The 23,271-nt window shown below is 48.7% G+C and overlaps 1 protein-coding gene across 2 annotated transcripts in view; it reads left to right on the plus strand.

The window, feature by feature from the left end:
- DPF3 (double PHD fingers 3) overlaps positions 1 to 23,271 on the plus strand; it is a 244,816-nt gene that overhangs the window by 112,625 nt on the left and 108,920 nt on the right. For both annotated transcript variants that reach the window (XR_015768484.1, XM_088024537.1), the window contains exon 3: positions 6,129 to 6,236. Coding sequence is in view for 1 of the 2 variants with exons in the window: in XM_088024537.1 (XP_087880663.1) it covers positions 6,129 to 6,236 (108 nt within the window). In the remaining variant the exon portion in view is untranslated. The remainder of the gene's footprint in view (positions 1 to 6,128; positions 6,237 to 23,271) is intronic.

Consider the following 23,271-nt stretch of genomic DNA (forward strand, 5'->3'; position numbering starts at 1 on the left):
ATATGACATACATATTTATAGACGTATATATGTGTGTGTATCCCCATTTGTTAGATAAATGATAGTATGTTATACACGCTATTCTCCACCTTCCTTTTTTCACTCCATTGCAGGGTATGGTTCCCTCCCTCTGTGTCTCAATAGCTTCATAGTAGTCCATTGTGTATGTATCCTATTGTTTATTCAGCCAGTTCCCTATAGATGGACATTGGATTATTTTCAGTCTTTTTCTAGAATTAAAAATCATACAATGAATACATATTTTTGTATTTTTGCATATGAATCTGTGATATAGATTCCTGGAAGTGGAAATGCAGGGTCAAAGGGCAAATACATGTGCAGTTTTGCTAGATATGCTAAATTTCCCTTCATAGGGTTTTGCCACTTTGCATTCTTACCAGTGGTGGATCAGATTGGTACGCATATTTCTAACACAGTATTTCAGTAGCACAGTAGACTGCCCCATGAAAGGGTGAGGACTAGAATTATTGAAATGAAGGCCAGGGTGGAGGCTCTTGTCAGGGATGTTGGAGAGGTGATTCTTGTATCATGTAAGAGTCAGACCCAATAATGTTTAAGCTCCCTCCTCACATTATAATGCTATTATTCTTAAAATTTCTTTATCTGATGAATTTAGAAGGTATGTAGTGGTTATTTTTCTGATTCCCCACACATTTTATGTGCCTCTCAACAATGCTTTTATATTATCAGGATGCTTTTCTCCATGAGCAATTTTAGTTGGTGATGTGGAAGGAAAGGAAAAATAAATTCCACAAGAAATGGCTTGATGGGGGGGGGGTGGGAGGGCTGGGGGATATTTTCCTGATAGTTTTGGTGTAAGGAGCTGCTTTCCCAAGGGAAGGACTCAGGGGTTCAAGCATGCTGTGTGTGGACCAGTAATGGGATGGCTTGGTGGGGAGTTAGGTTAGTGGAGTGGTTTTGAGTGTGGGCTATGGACTAGATTACCCTTTGAGTTGTATGACCCTGTGCCAGTTACTTAATCATTGTTAGTCTCACTGTCCTTGTCCTTTAAATATCTCATAGTGTTGTTGTCGTGGTGAGATAACAGTGAGTGTGAGGTACTAGCCTAGGACAGAGTAAGAGCTCAGTAAATGTTAGCTATTGTTACTGTGTCAGTTTTTGAGCATGGTGGGACCAGTGAGGGGCTTGGGAAGCTCTGGGCCAGAAGGGGCAGGAAGCATACTGGATTTGAGGCCTACCTTACCAGGATCGTCTTGGTACATGGGACATTAGAATTGAATGTTAGAGAGGGAAGCTAGCTTATGGAGAAGAGTGGGAAGGGTGGTTGGAGGGGATGGTTGGTGAGCCAGATAGAGAGCTGTGCTGAGGTCTGGGGTGTGGTGCCTAGTGCCCAGGACTTCAGGCTTTCAGGGAAAAGAAAAGGTACTGAGGCCTGGGATGGTTGAGGGGGGCTTCACTGAATAGGTGGTCCATAAAGTCAGGACAACTTTTAAATAAGCCAAGAGAAGAGGGGAGGGCCGAGAACCAGGAAATATCATGGGTGTAAGTGCTTCTGAAATACATCTTGCCCACTCCTCAAGCCCTGCCTCTGGACTTATCGCTCATCCCTCCAGCTCTGTAGAGTTGGTCCAAATTGGTGTTTTCAACCGCAAACATTAATGGAGCACCTGTTATGTCCTGGGCCCTGGGAATATAAATATGAGTAAGAGTTGATCTAGTAGCATCCTTATGTAGGTGTTTTCCAAACAACAATCGCCTTGGTTATCTCTGATGTTCTGGTTTAGTAGGATTGGGCTGGAGTCCAGGCATCTGCCCTTTTCAATAACTACTTATGCAGTTCTGATGCCTAGTCTTGGGGAAGAACCCCTGGCTTGTATCATTATCTGTTTATAAATATGGGGGCTATTGGTGACCCATTGTGGAGGCACGTGGTTGGAACAACATGCAGAGGAGCTCTTTAATGGCAGTGATGGTCTGAAGAGCAGCCCGCTGTTCCATCCCTTTCCTGTCCAGTAAGGGGTGGGCAAGGGGGAGATGATGAAAGGGAAGCAGTGTTTGGATTCTTAATTTGGAAACTTGAATCCTGTTACCCCTATTCTGAGCAGGTGTGGTCACTGCCTCTTTCCTGTAACTCCCATCTCCTCCAGTTCCTCGGCCTCTTGTTGGCTGTCCTTCAAAACCAAGTGGGTGGATGGGACAGATGGTTGGGATACAGGTGACACCTGTCCACCCTGGGGACAGAGAGTGGACAAATTGGCATAAGTTACAGGAAGGTAGATTTTGATTCAAAATAGGGGTGCAGCAAAACTGTTTATCACAATAAGAGTTGACAAACCACAGGCAGTCTGTCCTGTGAAATAGTGAGGTTTCCATTGCAGGGCATGTTCAGTGGCAGCTGCTGGCCCACCTCTGAGATGCAGCAGGGTGGGCTTGAGCTGCCACCGCTCAACTCTGGCTGGGGGAAGAGGAAGTTACTTCAGTTCTTTTCTTCTTTTTAAACCCTGTTCCTATCCCCTATTATCCTTCCTTCTCTTTTCTATCCCACTTCTTCTGAATTCTTAATAGCGTATGCTGTGTCTGTCAGAAGTAATGCTGACACTTAGGATCCACCTGGTGATTTGGTCAATGCTGGTAACGAGCGACTTGTCTGGAGTCTGTTGACCATCCAGGCATCAAAGCCCATCCTGCTGTTTTTTTTCTGTGGAGACAGCTGTCCCTCCAGCCAGTGTGTGAGTTCCTGTGTGTGTGTGTGTGTGTGTGTGTGTGTGTGTGAGATGCCTGTGTTGGTGCCTGAGTACGAGTGGTATAGCTGGAGTTGCAGCTCAAAGTGACAGAAAAGCAGTTTGCTTAGTGAGCTATGTGCATGGACGGGTAGCTGTGGCCTTGGTTACCAGGGAAGACTAGTCCCCCCCACCCCACTTGTCCTGCCTCCTTCCCCCCCCCCCCCCAGTCCCCCTAGCCCCAGGCTCACTCCTTCAGGTTAATTTCCCTGTCTGCAGCTGTGGGTCCCGCCCCGCCCTGCTTCCCTCCCTCCTCCATCTACCGCACACACAGGCTTTGAGTTATGTGCCTCCTGTTCTAATGAGATAAACAACATAACTCTCACGGGGCTCTGCTCGTCCCTCTATAAGTGGAACTCTGGGGCTGAATGTGTTGGCCCTATAAAGGCACCCTGGTGCTTGTCAGCCTAGGGAGGAGGGTAAGGAAGGGGGGCTGGAGCCCCGAGAGAGTTCTTGGGCCATTTGCTTGTTGAGATGAGGTGGAGTCAAGGCAGACATCAAAGAGAGGCCTGTGTCTACCCTCATGGCTAAAGGAGCAAAGAGCAACATGGGCATGCAGGGTGGCGGCCTTGTCATGCCACATGGCTGTCGAGTCCAGACTCATCTAAGTTAGCCAACTCATGATAATTAATAACTGACATTTGCACAAGGCTTCATGGTTATAAAGAGCTTCTTCTTGAATATAAGCTAATCCCCGCAACGGCCCCTGTAAGGTAGGTAATGTTAACATTCTTATCTTCTGGGTAAGGAGACAGGCTCAGAAATGTGTGGTGATATTTCCAAGATTATAGGAGTGGCGGTATGAGGACTCATGTGCTCTTCCTTTGCACTGGGGGCCTTCTGTAATCCATCAGAGAAAGTTAAAGAATGATATAAAAACAGTCCCTTCTTCTGGCCATTCAAACTACCTACTACCAAGTGGGTGGGTGAGTGGGTCTGCAGCTATAAACTGAACAGCCCAAGGCTGCACTGATGCTCCTGACCAACAAGTGCAGTGACCAGGTCTCAGGGAGGGCAGAGGCCCTGGGCAAGTGTTGACAGTTTTGACCTCTTGTCATTTAGATCTTTTGAGTACTGTCTGGACCAGTCCTTTCTTACTCACCTGCTCTTGGTCAGGTTGGAAATACTATGAAGCAGTCTGTGGGGCCAGAAGGAGCCTAAGGCACAGAGACTGCCATCTTGGGGTGGATTCTGTACTCACTCTCGGCCCCACCTCTGGGGTCCCTCTTGGCTGGTTTGGATGTGGGTGGATGAGCCTCCTGGAACCAGGTATAGCAGGTCATTCGCTTCCTGCATTTCTGAATCTGATTCAGTTCTGTTGAATTCATTTGGTAACTATTTCTTGATATGCCTACCAGGAACTGTGCCAAGTTTTAGGGATACTAGAGATGGACATAGTTCCCTGTCATCCTGGGTCTTATAATGAGCAGGAAATTAATGACAACATTTTGGAGGAAACACTGGAACCTTGAGATGCCTTTGGGGAAGGCCATGAAACCAATCTTGATACATTAGAGAGAATATCCAGGCAGTAACTAGATGACGCTTAGACATCCAGGGTTCTTGGCCAGACATTGCAACAATCTATAAGGTTCTTTAAAAAATAGTTGGCCTAATTCCTCCACCCATTACATTCAGATTGGGTAGTTTGGGCATGAATTTTTGGCCTTGATGTTATTAAGAAGTTCTCCAGGTTCAGTCTGGATTTTTGGGTTCAGTCTGGAATAAGAATCACAAACCCAAGATGAGTGGGGATTTGTGGGGCTGGTTCTGGGTTGTAGAGTACTGGGTCAGCCCTTGTACTTGGCCTCTGTTGGGATCCTGGGGCATACCAGCCTCAGAGGTGTTTCAAGGAACCAGAATCAATGTAGCCATTCAGGAATTCTAGGGTCAGAGATGACATGGTCCTGGAGTGAATCACACCAGAAACATCAAACTATTCCCAGTGATGCCTTCCCTCAAAGAGAGATCAAAACTGGGACCTTCCATGGAAGGGAGAGCAATATTACTTTGATTCATTTGGTCTTCTCCAAATCAACCACAAGGCTGGTCCTTAGAGCACAGGGAGCTCAGAGCTTTGGGATCCTCCTACTGTGCAGAAGCTATGAAGCTATCAACAAAATTAAGTATTAGGATGACTCTTGGACATGAAAAGCCCTTAGCTCATGACATCAGAGATTTTTCTGGAGCCTCTAGGCTCCATGATCCTTAATGGTTTCTGAGAACCCAAATAGGGGAGGGGTAGGGACCTCCAACTTCTTCATAGCCTTGCAACCTGTGGGAGCAGCTATGTGGTTAAAAATGAAACTTAGCACTTAAAGAGAATTTGACAATTTTGCTTCCTTTAGTACTGGAATAGTTGCCTCTGCTTTGGACCCAAACCAATAAATGGGTAGATAACTAGTAAAAATGAAAAATGGAGAAATGGATATATAACAGTGAAACTTTGGTAGATTGTCTCTGCAAAAGGTCCCCAAATGACAGCTGATGGAAATAGGGTCCTCATATTTTCTATCCCTGTGGTCCTAGGTCTAGGAAGTGACCTTCCCACATGGGTCTAATGGTTGTCACATGCCCCATTTATCTATCTGTGGTTGTTATGACAGACGATGCTCATGTAGAACTTTGGTGCCAAAGGCCAAATCTAAATGGAGACTCTTGAGAGACAGTGTGGTTGGTATACAAGCCCAGCCACTGGACTCTTGCCCATTTCTTTCTGTAAGGCCCAGGCAAGTGGGCAGGGATGTAGAAGTATGCTGGCTCTGCTGGCCGAGGAGCCTGGTCACCAGAGTAGGTTTATATTCTGTTGGAGGCTCTTGGGGCTCGCATTGGCTTCAGCGAGATGCCAGTAGCTAACAGTGGGTGGAGAAAGTTAGCGGGTAGGAGATCTGGATCCTTGATCCTGTTTCCTTGAAAGGCTTCCCAGTCCAGACCATCTATAGGTAGGCAGACTGACTTCTGCTGCTTTGCCTGGTGGAGAACCTGCTTCACCTGGACCTGTATAGAGGGGCAATTGATGGGTAGTAGCTGGAGGTCCACTGCCTTGGAAACACTGTAGTGAGGTTGAATCTGAAAAGGTCCCTCTGATCTCCCCAGACCAGGAGAGCAGAACTGTCTTGGTCATGGTCATGATGGTCGTGGGCTTATGGAGACAGCATGGTGGAGCAGACAGGGCAAGGGTCCTGGGGTCAGATGACCTAGATACTGCCTCTGCTCTACCGTCAACCAGCTGTGTGACCTTGACAAGTCACGCTACCTTTCTGGTCTTCAGTTTCCTCTCACTGTGAGTGAGAAGCTTGGACAGGGAGGTTTCTAAGGCCCCTTCTAGCCTGGAGCCTTTAACCTTTATGCTGTCTCTGTCCACAGGCCTTGCCCCGGGCCAGCTATACACATACCCTGCCCGCTGCTGGCGTAAGAAGAGACGATTGCACCCGCCTGAGGATCCTAAACTTCGGCTGCTGGAAATAAAACCTGGTCAGTGCCCTCTGGAGCTGGTGGGAGTGGTGGGGAGGGCTGGGCTGGCCCAGGACAAGGTTGCTTTGCTCCTTTGTCTATAGAGCTGAGTTTTGTGGGAGAGTGAACCTGGCCCATGGTGCCCAAAGGTGTGCCTCTGTGCCTGTTCTCCTATGTAAACATGCCCATGTATTCACCTGAGCATCTCTTCCCTCTGGTGTTTTGTGCCTTCCCTTTCCTCTCGTCTCCCTCTTGCCACCCTGTGGAGTAAAGCAAGCAGGCAAGTGTGGGAGCAGGCCCAGGAGGAATGCCTTTTCCAACAGGGCCCCAGGAGGTGTAAAAAATAGAACCCATCTTGGGCATGGAAATGGGAGAGTCTGTGTTCAAAATTTGCCTCCAGGTGATGCTGAGTGCTTTGTGGCCATGCAGAAGGAACTGGTTAGTTTTCTAGACTACTGACCTGTTAGAACACTTCTGACTCGATGGCTCCCTTCAGACCTGTGTCTGGGTTGCAGTAAGGCCAAGTGATTGTCCTGGGTCTTCAGCTTTCAGAGAGTCTCTGGTTTTAGGGGTGCTACTAGGGCTGGGAGGTGACTCAGGATGGTGGGGACAGTGCTGACAAGTGGAACAAAGGCAGGGCTGACATGTCCACTCCCACTGTCACCAAACAACGCAGACCTGACTAAGGGAGGCTGCCTGGCAAGGTTACCTCATGCCTTTCCATGTTGACTTCTTAGGCTGCATTTTCTCTGTAAAATCTCTGTTCACAATTGTTTGGGATGCTTTCACTCATGGTTCTATGGTTAAGCCTGTTTCGATTGTTTATTTTAACCTAGATTTCACTTATTGGAGAAGTTTTATTTGTTAGAGATGGGTGGAGGCTAGATTTTTTCAATGAGCTGCATCCACGTTCTTGATGGCCCTGCAGAATTTACAGACCCTTGCGAACACTTCTGGGTGGTGACTGAGATTGTTCCAAACTTCCCAAGATGGAGGTTGTAGGAGAACCAAGCCTCCCTGAGCAGTATAATCCAGTAGAAATATAATGCCCTCCACATGTGTCATTTTATACTTCTGGTAGCCACATTAAACAAAGGAAAAAAAAACAGGCGAAATTAATTTTAATTATAGATTCTATTAAACCTAACACAGCAGTAATATTATCATCTTAGCATGTAACCAATATAGAAATGATGAGTGAAATATTGTACATTCTTTTTTTGTATTGTTTTTTAATTCCAGTGTATATTTTACACTTTTAACATATCTCATTGCAGACTGGCCACATTGCAGGTGCACACATGGCTAGGGGTGCCCATATTGGTTGGAGTTGTTCTAGAACTACACTCAAAGTGTGGTCTTGACTGGCAGCATAGGCAGCCCCAGGGAGCTTGGTAGAGATGCAGAATCTTGGGCCTCACCCCAGACCTGCTAAGTCAGAGTCTGCATTTTACCATATCCCGAGGACTGCATTCCCCACGATGCACACTAAAGTTTGGAAACACTGGTTTTAAAGACTTACAGGTGGCCAGATCAGAAGTCTGCATGGCGTGACTCCACATCACCTCTGTTTCTTTATTAAACATGAGCAATTACCGATATGAACAGTTTATTTTGGAGGTGGGGACTTCCTCCTTCTTTGTTCTGGAATCATTGATCCTGTTCTTTTGAAAGTGCCATGGATGAGTGAGGAGGTAACCCTTGGCTCGATCTTTACCTGGACCAGTTTCATTCTACCCCATCCAGGGCTTTGCAGGAGGGGCTGTAGCGGGAGGCTGACCACATGCTGTGTCGTCTGTGTGGACTTTGAAGGGAGGGTATTAGTGAAGTGTCTGCCACTAGCTGGATGTGTCTCCATGGTGGAGTATGTGAACCCTCTGGGTATATTTCCCCATCTATACATAGGCACAGTGGTACTTGGGGATTCCTAGTTGGGGTTCAGTTTAACCATGAGGATCACCTAAGTCATATGTAATAGTATTTGCCCTTTTTTACCCCCTTCCCCCTCTTTCTTACTCTTTTAATTAAAATTAAAAAAATATTTGAGTAAGCAACACAGTCACGTGTTTTGACATTCCAAGGATAAAAAGCATATATAGTATGCACAGTGAAAAATAAGACCTAGTCTCCAAAGAGGCCATCAGGTCATCAGTGGCACCAGTTTCTTGAGATTCTTCAAGAGATTGTCTATGCACACACCAAGAATTACATCCATATGACCTTTTCCTCGTCTTTTGACATAGCACGGCCACCGTGTGTTTTGCCCGTTCCATTGAAAAATGTGCCTCAGGCATCGGCCCTATCAATATATAAAGAATTTCCTCATTCCTTTTTTACAGTTACACAATATTCCATTGTATGAATGTACTGCAACTATTTTAAACAGGTTGTTCCCATTTTTTGTCTCTAATCTTTCCAATTTAACTGGAGATGCAACGAGTATTTTCACATGCATGTATGAATTCATATTAAATTTCAAATGGGAAGACATCTCATATGCAACTTATCAGTTTAAAAGATTTTTTTTTGGTAAGTGCTTGACGCTAATTTTAAATTGTTAGTCTTTATTCTTAACGTTTATATAGAAAGTCTTTTTTTAAAGATTTATTTATTTATTTGAGAGAGAGAGAGCAGGAACAGGAGGGGCAGAGGGAGAGGAGAGAGACTCTCAAGCAGACCCCATGCTGAGCTCAGAGTCTGACATGGGGCTTGCTCGCATGATCCCATGACCCTGAGATCATGAGCCAAGCCGAAAGCAAGAGTCAGATGCTTAACCGACTGTGCCATCCAGGTGCCCCGAGAAAGTCTTTTTTTCTTTTTTTAAGATTTATTTATTTATTTTTTAACAGAGGGAGAGACAGCGAGAGAGGGAACACAAGCAGGGAGCGTGGGAGAGGGAGAAGCAGGCTTCCCGCTGAGCAGGGAGCCCGATGCGGGACTCGATCCCAGGACCCTGGGATCATGACCTGAGCTGAAGGCAGACGCTTAACGACGGAGCCACCCAGGTGCCCTACAAAGTCTTTCTTAAGAACACTTTGTATTAGACTAATTGGATTGTCTTTTATGGAACTGAAGACATTTCGTGCTGTAAAATACCTTAGACATCATTAGCTCCAATTCCTTATTGTATGAGGTTCAGGCAGGTTAGGAGACTTACTCAAAGTCACACAGCAATTCCTGTGGGAACAAGCAGAGAATCCACGTTGCTTGATTTCTCTGTTCAGTGCTTTTTCTGCTTCTTCGTGCTGCTCATAGGTACACTAACTTAAAAAAAAAAAACTTTAGTGAAGTGTTTCCCTTAAAAACTTTATTTTATGATTAAAAAACTAATACATAAATGATTAATATGCACCCAAGAGATAGTTGGAATTCCTTTAGTTATAAATGTCAGACATACACTCCAACTAGCCTAAGGAAAAAAGAAGGGAAGTTGGTTCATGTAATGTTAGATCTCAGCATTGCCCTGGTTTCAGGCATAGCTGCATCCAGGGGTTCAAACATTGTAGTGAGGGCTCTGAGGCTCTTTCCACCTCTCTCTTCTCCTTGTGGGGCAGGCAAGGTGGCCATCTGCAGTCCCAGACTCTGCACTCCTTAGACTCAGCAGAAAGCAGCAGTCCCCTTCGATAGCTGTGGCAGAGAAGTCCTGGGAAGGACTGATTAGCTGGCTTGAGTTTATGTCTGCCCTACCAATCACTGCCACCCAGGGGATGGGGAGATCTGATTGAATCATCATTGTCATCATCATAACCAGTGTCTGAACAGCACACTGTCATTTACAAAGCCCTTTACAAAGCATTTTCATTTATAGCATTTCCTTTGGTCCTTACCATAGCCCTGGGAGGTAGAGCAGGAAGGAGGGCATCAAAGTGGAATAAGCCCCCACTTTATATATTAGGGAAATCTGGCTGCGGACAGCTCCAAGCCATGCAAGGTTTACTGTGCTGCTCACATATCTGGAAACTGACAGTCTCGTTGTTGGTGAGACTGAGGAAGAAGTTGTTTTATGAGTGTCTGGCCCTTTTGTCTACAGACATGTCATGACCTGTGGGCGGTGGGAAAGGGAAGAGCCCCGGGGCTGGGGGTTCGCTGGAGCCAAGTGCCCACCAGCACATCATGTCTCTATCTGCGATCCTTTGAAAGGTTGCCTTGGCCTCTGCCCTTGTGCTTGGGTCAGAGGCTGAGATGGTCTTGGCCCAGCCCCCCGAGATGTGAGGGTCCTGTGGGAGGATGCTCTCTGGGAAAAGTGAGTGCCAGCTTGTTAAGAATGGGCTCTCAGAGGCGTAGCCATGTCCCAACGTGGCAAAAGATCCCAAGTTTGTTGGGCTCACCCCTCCATGTCAGCATCCACTGAGAAACAATAAACAGCCAGGCCTGGAATAAATAACTGAGCTCTGTCTCAGGCGAACTTCTTCCCCCAAATTGGGGGATCAGATCTACAGCTATGCCTGCTAAAAACAAAACCCCCCAAGCTGTGGGCCAAATGCTTGTCATTTCCATATACCGTTCTGAGTCTGCCCTACGGGGGCCACGCGCTCAGGCTGCCCCTTGCACCAGTGGGCCACCGCAGGCTGTGAATGAAGCGGCTGGGGGAGTGCCTGAGAGTCGGTGATAAGGAACCTCAGCCTTGGACCTCGGAGCATCAGAGCCCATCTAGAGAACACGAAGCTGCACGGATCACTGTCTTCCTAGAGGCGCCGCACGGTTGAAGTTGAATTTTTCACATAAGCCAAAATGTCGAAAAGGGCCTTCATCCAGGGCCTCAGCTAGCCTGAATGGCACCTTTGTGCAAGAGTAGAAGGCGCCCCCTCTGGCTGCACGTTTGCAAAATGATGTCCCATCTGCTGGTGAGTAGAGCCCAAGCTGGCTCTCAGCCCTCTTCTGTCCCCTTGGCAGGTCCCCACCTTCCAGTGGCTCTGCCCACTTCTGAGTGTGACTCAGGCTAGAGTCATGGCAAGAGTCCTTGGAGCATTTGCTATAAATTCCTAGGAGGTGGGGACAGTCAGTTGGGTGAACGAAGGCCCACCTTCCCAGGGATAGAGGAGCAGCAGAAGGAAACAGGGACGGGGGAGAGGCAAGGGATCTCCTCTCTCTTTAACACATTGCCGTGGAATTGGGTATACCTATCAGTATTTAAAAGGCATATCACCTTTGACCTAGAAATTCTGCTGCTAGGAATTTATCCTACAGATAAATACATACTCCCAATGTGTAAGGTCATCCATTGTGACAGTGTTCCTAACAACAACAATAATAACAAAGAATGGGAACAACCAGGAGGTCCATTGATAGGGGACTAGTTAAATATATAGTACATTCATAAAATAGAATACTATTTTGTCTTTTAAAGAAATGAGTGGGAAAAAAATGGAAAGCTGTCTAAGATATATTGTTAAGTGGAAAAAGAAAAGCAAATTGCACAACATTGTGTATAATCCTTTTTGGGCAAAACTTGCTGAAAATCGATAATCAATTTGTCTAACCTGAGCTGAATCTCTTTAAATTTATGGAAACTAGAAGACTAAGTTTATGTTGAAAGAAAACCAATGAATGAACCAGTCAATCCTTGGCACCCCTCCACCACCCAGCGCCTAGGATACCATCCTGTCTTCTCTCTTCCCTCCCAGCCTCCCGCTGCGAGTCTCCTGAGGTCCCCTTGACAAGCTCCAGGAATGTAGTTATGTCTGTGACGCTCAGAGCCTCCCGTGGGCTCCACCGTCAGCACCCTCATTTCCTCTGGGGAGAGGGAGAAGAGTTCCCCCGATTTGTGAGAGACAGGGGCACTGGCCTGGAGCAGAATTGTCTCAGGCATGAGTTTCCTTCCATGTCAGGCCCCTCTGTGGACAATGAGGAGATGCCACAAGCAATTTATCATGCCAACACCCAGTTTGTACCTCTTGTCTTCCTTTGTGTCCCTGCCTGAAGCCTGCCTGTGGTGGGCAGCTTTCAGCAACAGAGGCCGTCAGGTAAGAGTTGTCCTTGACCTCAGGTCTGCAGAGCTCTGTCAGGAAACCAGGTCAAGGCGGGAGAGGGGAGGCAGGTCATGGCTGCCATTCAGTCGTCGTTCAGAGCTGGATCACACACCGGTGGGTTACCCCCCGTCTTGCTGTCGTCATCCCATCTTCCTCACTGCGACTATGACATCCTGCCTGTGTTTCTTTACTACTCGCTAAAAATAAAAATGTGTCTGTGTGCGGGTGGGATGGGGCTGAGAGCTGGGGAGAGCTCTTTGGGACCTGAAAACATTCTGTGTCCCTGGACCTATGTGTTTCTCACGCCTAACATCACCCCTCCAATCTGTCTTGAATAAATATCTTGCAACCTCCTACTTGCCTGGGCGTCTGAAGGACAACACATACAACATTATTTCTCTCCGCTGACTGACAATGGAGTTCAGTGTTCTCTGCTGTTTGCACTTGGCTGCGCAGGCAAACGCAAGGTGTTTCAAGGCGCAGCCATCACAATTCGTGCAACATGAAGACTGGGGCAGAGGCCTGCTGCCAGAGAGGGGCCTCCCATGGACCATTTCCCCAAGAATGGAGCTCTGTCCTTGCGAAGGGGGAGCTGAGCTGGCAGGAGAGAAAGGTGGATAGTAAATATCCACCAGAAGGCCCTGAAGCAGGGCAGATGTTGGGCAAAAGCCAGCTGATTAAAAAAGAGGCCTTTAACTTCACTTTGTGTGTGCGTGTGCGTGTGTGTGTGCGTGTGCACGCGCGTGTGTTTGGATGAAGAGAAGAAAAAGGCTGGGAACAAACTTTTACTTGTGTCTCTTTGGATTAAATGCTTGGATGGTCTGCTTAGATCAATTTAGCAGCTTCCAAACCCAGACCCTTTGGTACCCCTTGTCTAAGGTAGATTTTATCTTCGTTTTAAGAGGTTGGGGAAATGTGGCACTGAATTAGGAAGTTAATTTCCCAGGGGAGATCAGCGGTGAGGCCAAGGAGGGAACCCTCAGGGAGAGCCTGTTGGAACTGGCGCCATGTTGCTCCAGGACCCAACACACACATTCACGGTGGTGTTCTCAGACCAATGGGGCCTTTATAACAGATGTTCTTTCTGCTCCTGGAATGTACCTGAGGCCTTGTAAATCCCTTCTGCTTCAGGATACTTGGGGAGCAACATAGCTCTTTGCCACCCTTGCCAAATTCCAAGGGTGATGGCAGGGAAGGCAGCCAGGAATAATAGGGTTCTGGTTCTTTCTCTAGGGTTTTTTTTTTTTTTTTCCTTTGGCAGCCACTCAGTGACTGGGGATGAATGATCAGAATGGTCACCACCCACCACACGTCATCGGGGGAACAGGAGCCGAAGGGCAGGACCCCTGAGGTGATGGTAGCCTAGGGTGCCTCAAAGCAGAGGGTGTCCCAGCAGACCAACAAGCAAGTCACGGGGACCCTCCGAAGGGTGCCCCCCCCCAAGGGGGCGGTCCAGGCAGAGAAGCTTGAGTCCTGCCTGCTTGGGCAGGGGTGGAGAGGCCTGTTTCGCCGGCCTAGGGTGCTGTCCCCGCCGCACTGCACCGGCAGAACCCCACAGATGGGAGCAGGCTGCGGCCAACTTCCCCAGCTTTTGCAAATCCTGCATCTTAATTAGTTCCCTACTGCTTTTGTACATGGCCCACATTTTAATAGTCTCCAGGCTTCTTCCACCATTTGCTCTCTGATGTTCGGCGTGATTTCTCTTCTCCTCCAGACAGTCCCCCTGACTCCTCCAGCACCCTCCCAGTCCGGGAACAACTTAAGGAACGCCGATGTGCCAAGCATGTAGCCCGAGATTGATGAGCCTGTCAGCTGGCTCCCTCTGCCCCTGGCCCTCCTCCTCTCCCGGGTGCTCCTTGCAGGGATGAGCCTGGCGGGGGGGTGGGGGGAGCGGTGGGTGAGGTGGGAGGCGAAGGAAGGGACCCGTGGAGCCCCCAGCCAGGTGTGAGCCAGTGGACACCGTGACCTTCTCCCGGCCTGCAGAGGAGTCTGGCTGTGTCCTTCTGAAGGGGAAGGACACTCCGGCTCCCACCCGCATCTGTCAGTGCTTATCTGGCTCTGTGCGGGGGGGCTGCCTGAGCTTGGTACAGCTGGAAGAATGGATGCCTTCAAGTGCATCAGGGGGAAATGACCAGTCATTTATCTCCTTCCTGCAGTGTCAGAGCCCGCAGCCATCCATCCTGGAGGCTTGCAACAGCAGCTTCTTCGGCTCTTGTTGGCCTCCGGAGCAGGAGAGCCGGAGAGAGGTGGGCAGGCCCCTCCAGCCCCCCTGCTTCACGCTGTGACTCTTCATGCTCTCTCTGCCTTCCTGGCAGGCTGGGGGACCGAGGCGGGGCTATCTCAGCCCTGCTTGCAGCCCACGGGGCTCCGGGAGCTGGGGCCGGCAGAGGACACGGGTGGCAGCTGGGAGTGGGCAGGGCAGCGTGCCCAGTGGGGGCCGAGTGTCCATGGTCACGTGTGCCTTCCCACCCGGTGGCACCACAGTTAGAGCATGGGTCATCCGCCGCGCTGCCTGTTCACTCCTGTCTCTCCCACTGGGAGGTAGAGTACACACTTTGAGGGCAGGGACCCACCGGTTTCTTCATCTGGCTCCCCAGCGCCCAGCAACAGGCCTGGCACATTGCAGGTAGACAGTAAAGATTTATGAAAGGGATGGAGGAGAGAAAGGTGCCCAGTGTTTGGTCTCAGCCTCGGAAAACATGGGGTATCTCTCAGCATGCCCATTTCACAGATGAGGGAGACTGAGCTGACCGTGGCAGCTGACCTGGGCTTCCTGTCCAGTGCCCAGCCTGGCCTGTGGGGCCTGTTCCAGGTTTGCCACCTTGCCCCTCTTCGATTTTAGGTCATAGGGGCCTTCGCTGTGCCCTACAGCTGTGCTCTGCAGGAGAAAAGCCATCAAAGGATCCCAAGGCCTGGGTTCAAGTCCAGACCCTTCCACCCACTGACTGTGTGATTTGGGGCAGCTTTGTAACAACTCTGGCCTTGGTTCTTCGTCTGTGAAAGGCAGACCCTGGCAGCTGCTTTGCTCACATCATAGGGCTGTTCTGAGAGTCCCGAGGGAGGGTGGATCTGGAGGGCTTCCACGGTGACGCCGTCTCTGCACTGTGCTGCTAGGTGGGCTGCGGAGGTCTCGGCTAACGCCATGTCTGTCCTCTGCCCAGTGATGTGCCCTTTGCTTGAGGAGCGCGTGCTGTCTGGCCTGGAATGGCACCACGTTCTGCCTTTGAGTCTTTTAAAAGCCCCAAGTCTGGAACCTTCTATACCGAGGAGAGAAGACCTGGCACCTGGCTGTGGGATCCACCTCTACCAGACCCACAGTTTGCAAAAGTCACCCCTTGTGTCCCAGAACTCTAGCATCCGTTGCCCAGGGCACAGAGGTCAACTTGGAAGGGTTCCTCCCCACTTTTACTGACACCTATCATCCCATGGTGGGCTAGGCCAGGCCTGTCTGACTGGCTCTTTTCTCCTGCCCATGGCCTAGGCTGCTCCACCTTCTTCTGGAAAGCCCTTCCTCTGTGGACTTGCTCTGGTGTCCATACCTCTGCCCCTCAGTGCCGGGCACCCGCCCTCCGCACCCGCCCTCTCTCCTGGTTCACTGTGTACAGATGCCCCCTGCTCAGGGGCCAGGGGGCTGCTCCCTGGATGTATCTGGAAACCAGAGTGCAAGTGCCATGAAGACAGGGCTCATGTGGGTCATGCACAGCCCTGTCCTAAGCCCCGGGCTCATTGGTGGGGCCCCACACATATTCCAGGAACTCCCGACTGCTCTGCGCACTCTGCCTTTCCTCCTTCAGTTATTTTCAGAGTATCCTCTTAAAATACAGGCAGCGTCATGTCACTCTTTGCTTGAAACTTCCAGTGGCTTCTGATCACACTCACAGTGGCAGCCGACCTCCTCTCAGTGGCCTGCATGGCCCTTCAAGGCCCCTGTAACTCTGGATTCGTCTCCGGCTCTCCCCCCAGGCTCACTGTGCTCTAGGCAGAGGGGCCCCCGGCTTTGGGCCATTGTACTGATGGCTCCTTGGCCTGGAGCGTCCTTTCTTAGATATCAGCGTGCCCTCTTCCCCCTCCTCAGGTTTGTGTTTTCCTGGCCACATTTCAAAGTGTAACCACCCTCCCACTTCCCCCCCGATACCCCAGCGTCCCCTCCTCTGCTCTGCTTCCCCGCCAAAGCATTGATTATCATCTGTTGTGCTCTATGTCTCACTCATTTGTTTTAGGTATTGTCGTCCCCCAGCCCCCCACTAGAATCCAGTTTCTATGAGGGCAGAACTTTTCTTCTCTTGTTCACAACTGTGTCCTCAGCACCTAGAATAGAACCTGGTACATAGTATGTGCTCAGTAATGATTTGTCCAATGAATGAATAGGGCAAGGAAGGCATTTTCCATGTGGTTCTGCCGTGACTTCCAAATCTGCAGGACGGTGCCTACCCTGGACCTGAAGCAGGGCTGGCCTCTGGCCTTCAAGCTGGGTCTCACCCTTGGTCCCCTCTGTCCTCAGCACAGCTCTGAACTTGGCCTCTTCGCTGCTGCACTCCCTGGGCCCGTGTCCCGGTTGGGGGAAGCCGGGCCACACTCGTTCCGCTGGTTGAGAGGATCCGAGGGTGAGGAGCTTGCTGGGAAGTGCCACCACTTTGGAGGAGGAAGGGAGGGCGCTCACAACTGAGCATCACGCCTCTTGTGCAGACACTCTGTGTCCCTTGTCTCGGCCCCACAGCAACCCTGGGAAGTGGGCTTTGATCCCTTAGTTTTATAGTTTGGGAGATCAAGGCCCAGTGTGTGGTGTTGGGAACTAGAGCGGAGCTTCCACTCCAGAGCAGCTCCTGCACTTTCTGGTTTTCTGTATTCCCTTGAACACAAGGGAGATATCACCCCTCCGTGTGCCGCCATCCTTCCCTTCCCGCACCATCCTGCTAAGCTGCATCCACCTGGTCTGCCAGCCAGCCCAGTGGTGAGCTTCCTTTGGCCGTGTAGGTGTTTTTCTGGGTCTCAGGGGTGGGGAGATGCTTATCTGAGGGGCTCACCCCTGGGTGCTGTGCACGAGGGCCAATCCTTGCATGCTGGCTTGGATGTGAGAGGATAGGCACACCAGGGAGTGGGGGGCAGGGGCCATACGGGGAAACAATCAGCCGTCCCGTTGTGTGGATATCATGGGATTCTAAAACAGGTGGTAACCAGGGCCTGCAGGGTGCAGCCTGGGTGATGGGTCCTCAACGTGAACCTCATCTATTTTGAGCTTTATGAATCACAAAACAGGGAGTCAAATGCAGCCAAGAAAATGGCACCCCTGAGGAATGAGCAGATGGATTTCTGGGCCTGCCACCATCTCAGGAAATCAGGGCTTTGGTCTGTCCCCGACCCCAATCTCTTCCCCCGTGGGGTGAGAGACAACAATATCCATTCCCCATTCTTTCTCCCCATGAGTCTGAGAGTCCGATGGGGATAAATGAATTAATGATTCTTAAGCCCCTTGCTTCTTGGTGTAAGTTGATGTATAAATCCAAGGAAAGAGGATGAGCTTAACTCCTTACAATAATAAGCACTCAGAAGCAAAAACTGCACATTTGTATTTTTACAGAAAAACTAGAGGCAGGTAAAAAAAAAAAAAATCTGAACACTCCCGATGTAGCAGGAGGATTGTCTGCCATTGTCTGTGGGGTCTCTCCCTCCCTTTTGCACCGTTACTCTGTCTCCAGACCCCTGCGTCACGGAGAGCCCGTGATGGATGGATGGATGGATGTGCCTTGTCGGGGTGTTTCACCACTATTTCCCTTGGGGCAGACTGTCTGTTCGCAGAGCACAGCCTCCCGAAAGATGGTATCTCTTGCAAACTCGACAGCTAACAGACAGCTCCTCTCTTTGTATATTTCCCCAAAGAAGAACTGTCTTAATCTGTTTTCTATATGGCATATTTTATTATAATCCATACATGACTTGCAGGTTCCCAATCCTCCACCCTGAGCCAAAAAATGCATGAGGAGTCAGAGGCTCCGTGAGCCTGTGACATCCAGGCGTTTGCATTTTTAAATGGCCTGGGATTTAATTACTCACTGTGCTCCCACGTTGCACTTTCGGGCTCAGCTCGCCTGCATCCTGTTAATGAGCTCAGTGGCTTCAACAACCCAGTGGAAGCTTTGCTTTCAGTGTGTTGGGTGGCAGGCTTGGGGCACCTGTGTCAAAAGCCTGTGGCTTTGATTTCCATCCGGGAGGATGCTGCCCTGTCCACAGCCCTAGATAGAAGCGACTGGTCTTCTCTGGCAATTTTTTTTTTTTTTTTGCTTTAATTCATGCATTTCTTTCTTTCCTTCTTCTTCTTCTTCTTTTAGAAGACTTTCTATGCTTCAATCCTTGTTTGTCTAAGAGGTTTTTTCTTATTTGGAAACCGATTTTCTTCGGTTTGCACAGAAGCTGTCTCTAGTGTGATGGATCGTGCTGGAAGTCACCCAAGGAGTATCTCTGTTCCCAATTAGAAGTGGAGGTAGAGCTGCTTACGGGGGCCCAGGGAGGTGGCTGGCTTGGGTGATGGCTGCTGCCACTCTGGAGAGAGTAACGATCCGTGGGTTTATATCCTTGTGTATAAAATCAGGCTAATTTAAAGATGAATTATGTGTGGGTTTTGGACCATTTTCTTTTAATGTTAAATGTCTGATGGCTCTTGTCAGGTGATGTGGTCCCCAAATTTGTGCAAGGGTCAGAATGAGAACACTTATAAAGAATGACTAAATCCTATGTCTAGATGGAATGTATTAGAATAAAACAATCAATGAAATCCCTGAGGGCTCAATAGGGAGCATGCCTAGGACGTATGTTGTGCAAGAGCTTGGACCCGTTACCTTGTTTTTCCCTTCACTCTGGGACCTCCTGTGGTCAGGGGCTGGGGAATGTACCCTCTGCTGGTTTGTTGGGAGGGCACTGGTTAGCCTGTCATTCTGACCTTGCAAGCCTTCCCCAGAGGGCTTTGAAACCAGGGTTTGTCAGTGGTCAGCTAGAACGCTGTCCTGGAAAGGTGCTCAGCCGGGTATGAAGGCAACATGAAGAACCATATCCTTCCGTTTTTGGGGAAACAAAATCATAGTACATGTTACTTTTAAGGGTAGAAACCTGCACTAATATGGTAGCCACTAGCCACATGGGGCTATGGAACACTTGAAATATGGCTAATCTGAACGGAGATGTGCTGTAAGTATAAAAATAAACACCAGATTTTGAAGACTCAATGCAAATCAAAGAATGCAAAATATCAAATTAATTTTTTTATATTCGTTACATGTTGAAATGATAATGTTTTGGACAGAGTGGGTTAGAAAAAAATATATTAAAATTAATTGCACCTGTTGCTCTTTTTAAAATGTGGCTGCTGGAAAGCTTAAAATTTTGTAAGCGGCTTGCATGATATTTCTATTGGACAGTACTGCTGTACCATTAAAATTAGGACTATTCTAACTTCGACACTAATAAATTGTAGCATTTATAGGGCACTTGGACCATCCCAGGCTCTTTTCATATATGATCTAATTTTGAATTATAAGTTTTGAAGAGAAAAACCAAAACCCAAAAAAAATTGGTACGCTTCATTTTCCATTCCATTTCCATGCTTCTGTGCTGTTTTTTTGTGGATCTTTCAGAGTATCTTTATGCAACATATCACCTTGTTTCATTTTCGCATCAACACTGTGAAATATTCTGATCATCCTCACTTAACATGTAAGGAAATAGGGACTCAAAGATCTAAGGAACTAGCCCATAGTCCTTTAACTAATACATGGCCGGGCTAGAGCTTGACTCCAGGGCCATCTGGAAGCAGCACTTCTACGAGCCCATCAGATATTTTGGTCATTAGACAAGGATAATGCCACGGAGTTTCTCCGTGACCCTGGGAAAGGCTCCATATCGTGCTGTGCTACACTTTCCTCCCTGAGGGATTGTACTCTAGATGCTACTGGAAGTCCCTTCTGGCTCTTTGCATGTAGAGAGACCATCTCACTGTTCCCAATTTGGTTCTTTTGTCTCTCTTGGGGCTTCTACTGTGCCCATCTGGTAAATGACCAGAGGACCAAAGAGAGTAGACTGAATTATGGGAAAACAGGATGGTGGGATATTTAGCAGGGGAGGAAGAAAGAGGAGGAGGAGGAAGTTCACAGTGGTTTCAAAGTTCCGTGTGGGGTCATTGACCTGTTGCCGAAGGGGTGAACACCACATGGGGATGTTCATATACAGCAGAGCCCAGAACCACGACACAGACCTGCCCTCAGCCTCAGCAGAGAGCTGTCTTTTATCTTGCAATATGAAAATTGTGAAGAGAGTTTAGGGATGCAACGGAAATGCACAAAGGTTTGGAAAAGGACTTTTTAAGGAAGAACCAAAGAGAGAGAGACAAAGCGATGTCTGTACAAGCTAGAGAGTATGTGAATGGGTTGTGGGGGCAGATTGGGGTCAAGGCTGGGCTTTGCCCCCAAACAGCTGTGTGATATTAAACAAGTTCTACACCTCCCTAAGCTGCAGCGTCCTCAACTGTGAAATGGGACAATAACTGTGCTTGCCTCTTGGGTGGTAGTGGGGATTAAGCAACACACAGCAATAACAGCCACTGCATTTTGAACGTTGCGTGTGTGCTGAGCACTCTGCATGTACACAAACGTATCAGTGCCCACCGGGGCTGAGCCTGGGCCTGCAAACTGCTAATAAGGATGCATCGGGTGGGGCCTCATCCTGATCTTAATGGCATCTAAGAAAGATCACCGGGCTCCGTTCTTGTTCTGCTGTGTGGCTTTCTGTGAAGTTACTGAACTTCTCTGAGCCTCAGGTCCCTCATTTATAAAATGACATGATTAAAGCAGATGATCTGTAAGGCTATTTTCAGCTCTAAAATGCTGTGCGATTCTGGAAATAGGATTTATTTAGTGTTGGGAGGCTTAACGGGAATACTAAGATATGAACTTCAAATATATGTATATATATGTATATATATAATTATTGTAAGTTTAAAGGATGGTGACCAGCCTCTTTTGACTGAGGACAGGACATGAGGCAACATACTTTAATTGTTTTATATTAGATGTTTGCAAGCCTTTTTTTGACTTGGGAGAAAGAGTAATATGCCATCAGAGCAGGCTCTGGAGTTGCACGCTCTGAACTCATTAAAGCAGACAGTGGACTATTTTCCTGACACTCAACTTCAATGTAACTTCATCGCCTAGGCCTTCCCTGACCACCTGATCTAAAGCAAACCCCCCACTGTATTCTCCTTTCACATTGCACTCTGTGTTTTCCTCCGTCGCCCTTATGACAGTTTGTCATTACGTATTAATTTTTTATGCAGTGTTTAATGTCTGTCTCTTTAGATTGTAAACCACCTTAAGGCCAGGACTGTCTTTATCTGGTACACCTCCAGGGTGCCTGGTTGCAGCACAGTGGTTCATTGTAAACATTTGTTGAATGAATAGGAGTGTGGATGAGTTTCAGGGGTGGTTGATTTGGTGGTAGTGTTTCTTAATGGAGGTGGATCCTCTGCTTGCCAAAGACCTTGTCTCTCAAGGGACTTCAGATACAGTTTCTCCTTCCCACCATCTTCTTCTGGGGGCTGGTCACTTGTAGGTGTGGATTTCTTCAGTTTTAATGAGATAGCCTAGTGCCCCTTTCTTGTGGACTGGCCAGCCTGCATCTGGTTCTGAGGAGACGGAGGGGTTGGTAGAGTTCCATTTGAGTTGGAATGAAGCCCAGCAGAGCAAGGCTTGATTGTGCTGGTTATTTCCATTTCTGCCCCTGCCCCATCCACTCTTTACCCTGGGGCCCTAATTTGGGCCCCAGGAAGCTGGTTTTGGTGTGCTCTGTTAGTAAGGCCCCCTTGCCCTTCTCATTGAGGTTGGCCAATGGGAGAGCAGAGGACGGAAAGAGAGGTTAGGCCATGCGTCTCTTTACCTTGGTTCTCTTTTTCATGAGCTCACTGAGGCTGCAAGCCACAGATCTCTCCAGGCTCTGGCGAACGCTCTCCCTCTGTACCTCTAGGAACAGCCATGGTAATGGCTCCCCACTGTTAACTCCCCAGGGGTGCTTCACCTTTCCATGTAGTTCCCTTATTCCTGCTCACATCGCTGTAAATAGTCCCTACACTCAACTCTCAATTCCCTCATACACATGGGCCATTCCCTTCCCCTGGCTGTTTTCTAGGGTACCAATCCCTCATACTCTTGTATTCATCTTACCTGGTAACAGGAGAGGGGCCATGTATCTGATTGCCGGAGGGTATGAGGTACAGGATCAGAGGAGAGATCGGAGGAATGTTTCATAGCAAATCAAAATAGGATCACCTGTACCTGAGGTTTCTGCTTTTAATTTAACAAAAACAAAAACAATCTTCCTTTGGGTTGAGAGTTTGGGGGGGGGTATCTTGAGAAAGGAGTTTGGCTTCTTTCTCTGGTCTCTTTCAGATGGGGCTGACTCTGGCTGCCACTACTCAGCTGGCCCCATGACCTCAAGCCCCAGGTAGCCGAGCAAACTCTGACATTTCCAGAAAAAGTGCCCTGCTGTGCAGGCGCTGCAGCTCCCAGCCACTGAGCTGGGGTCAGGCATCTGTGCTCCCTCTTCTCTTCCCTTGGCTTTAGTGGTCTTTGTATCCCTTGATGAGAACAGCCTCTCTGGGGTCGAAATAGCTTCCCATGGAGCAACCCGGAGCTGGGCAGCCAGCATGGCGGAGGGCAGGTCATGGAGTTGCCAGATGAAACTTGGGGTAGAGGGAGAGAATACTAAGATTTGAGGTGAACATTGGTGTATTGCTGTAGAGTTTTCAAAGTACTTTCATGTAAAGGGACATGTTTATACCCCACAAAATGGCCCTATGGGGTACTGAGTATTTTTATCCTCGCTCTGTAGATGCACAAGAGGGCTCTGGGATCGCTGAGTGCCTTGCTCACAGTCACTGTCTGGTGCCCTCCTGCTCTGCCTCTGCTGTCTATGAGGCTTTGGGCAGGGTTGGGATCTGTCTCCGGGGCTGGGAACAGGAGACGGAAAAGCTGGACCCAGCTCCGGGGTTCCTGTTCCACCCAGAGGAGAGAGCACAGGCCGCCTCTAGCCCTACCCAGAGCTCCAGC

The sequence above is a fragment of the Eumetopias jubatus genome, unplaced genomic scaffold (assembly GCF_037043125.1).
Source record: "Eumetopias jubatus isolate StellerSeaLion01/CBP00866 unplaced genomic scaffold, mEumJub1_p1.0 scaffold_7, whole genome shotgun sequence".
Lineage (NCBI taxonomy): Eukaryota > Metazoa > Chordata > Mammalia > Carnivora > Otariidae > Eumetopias > Eumetopias jubatus.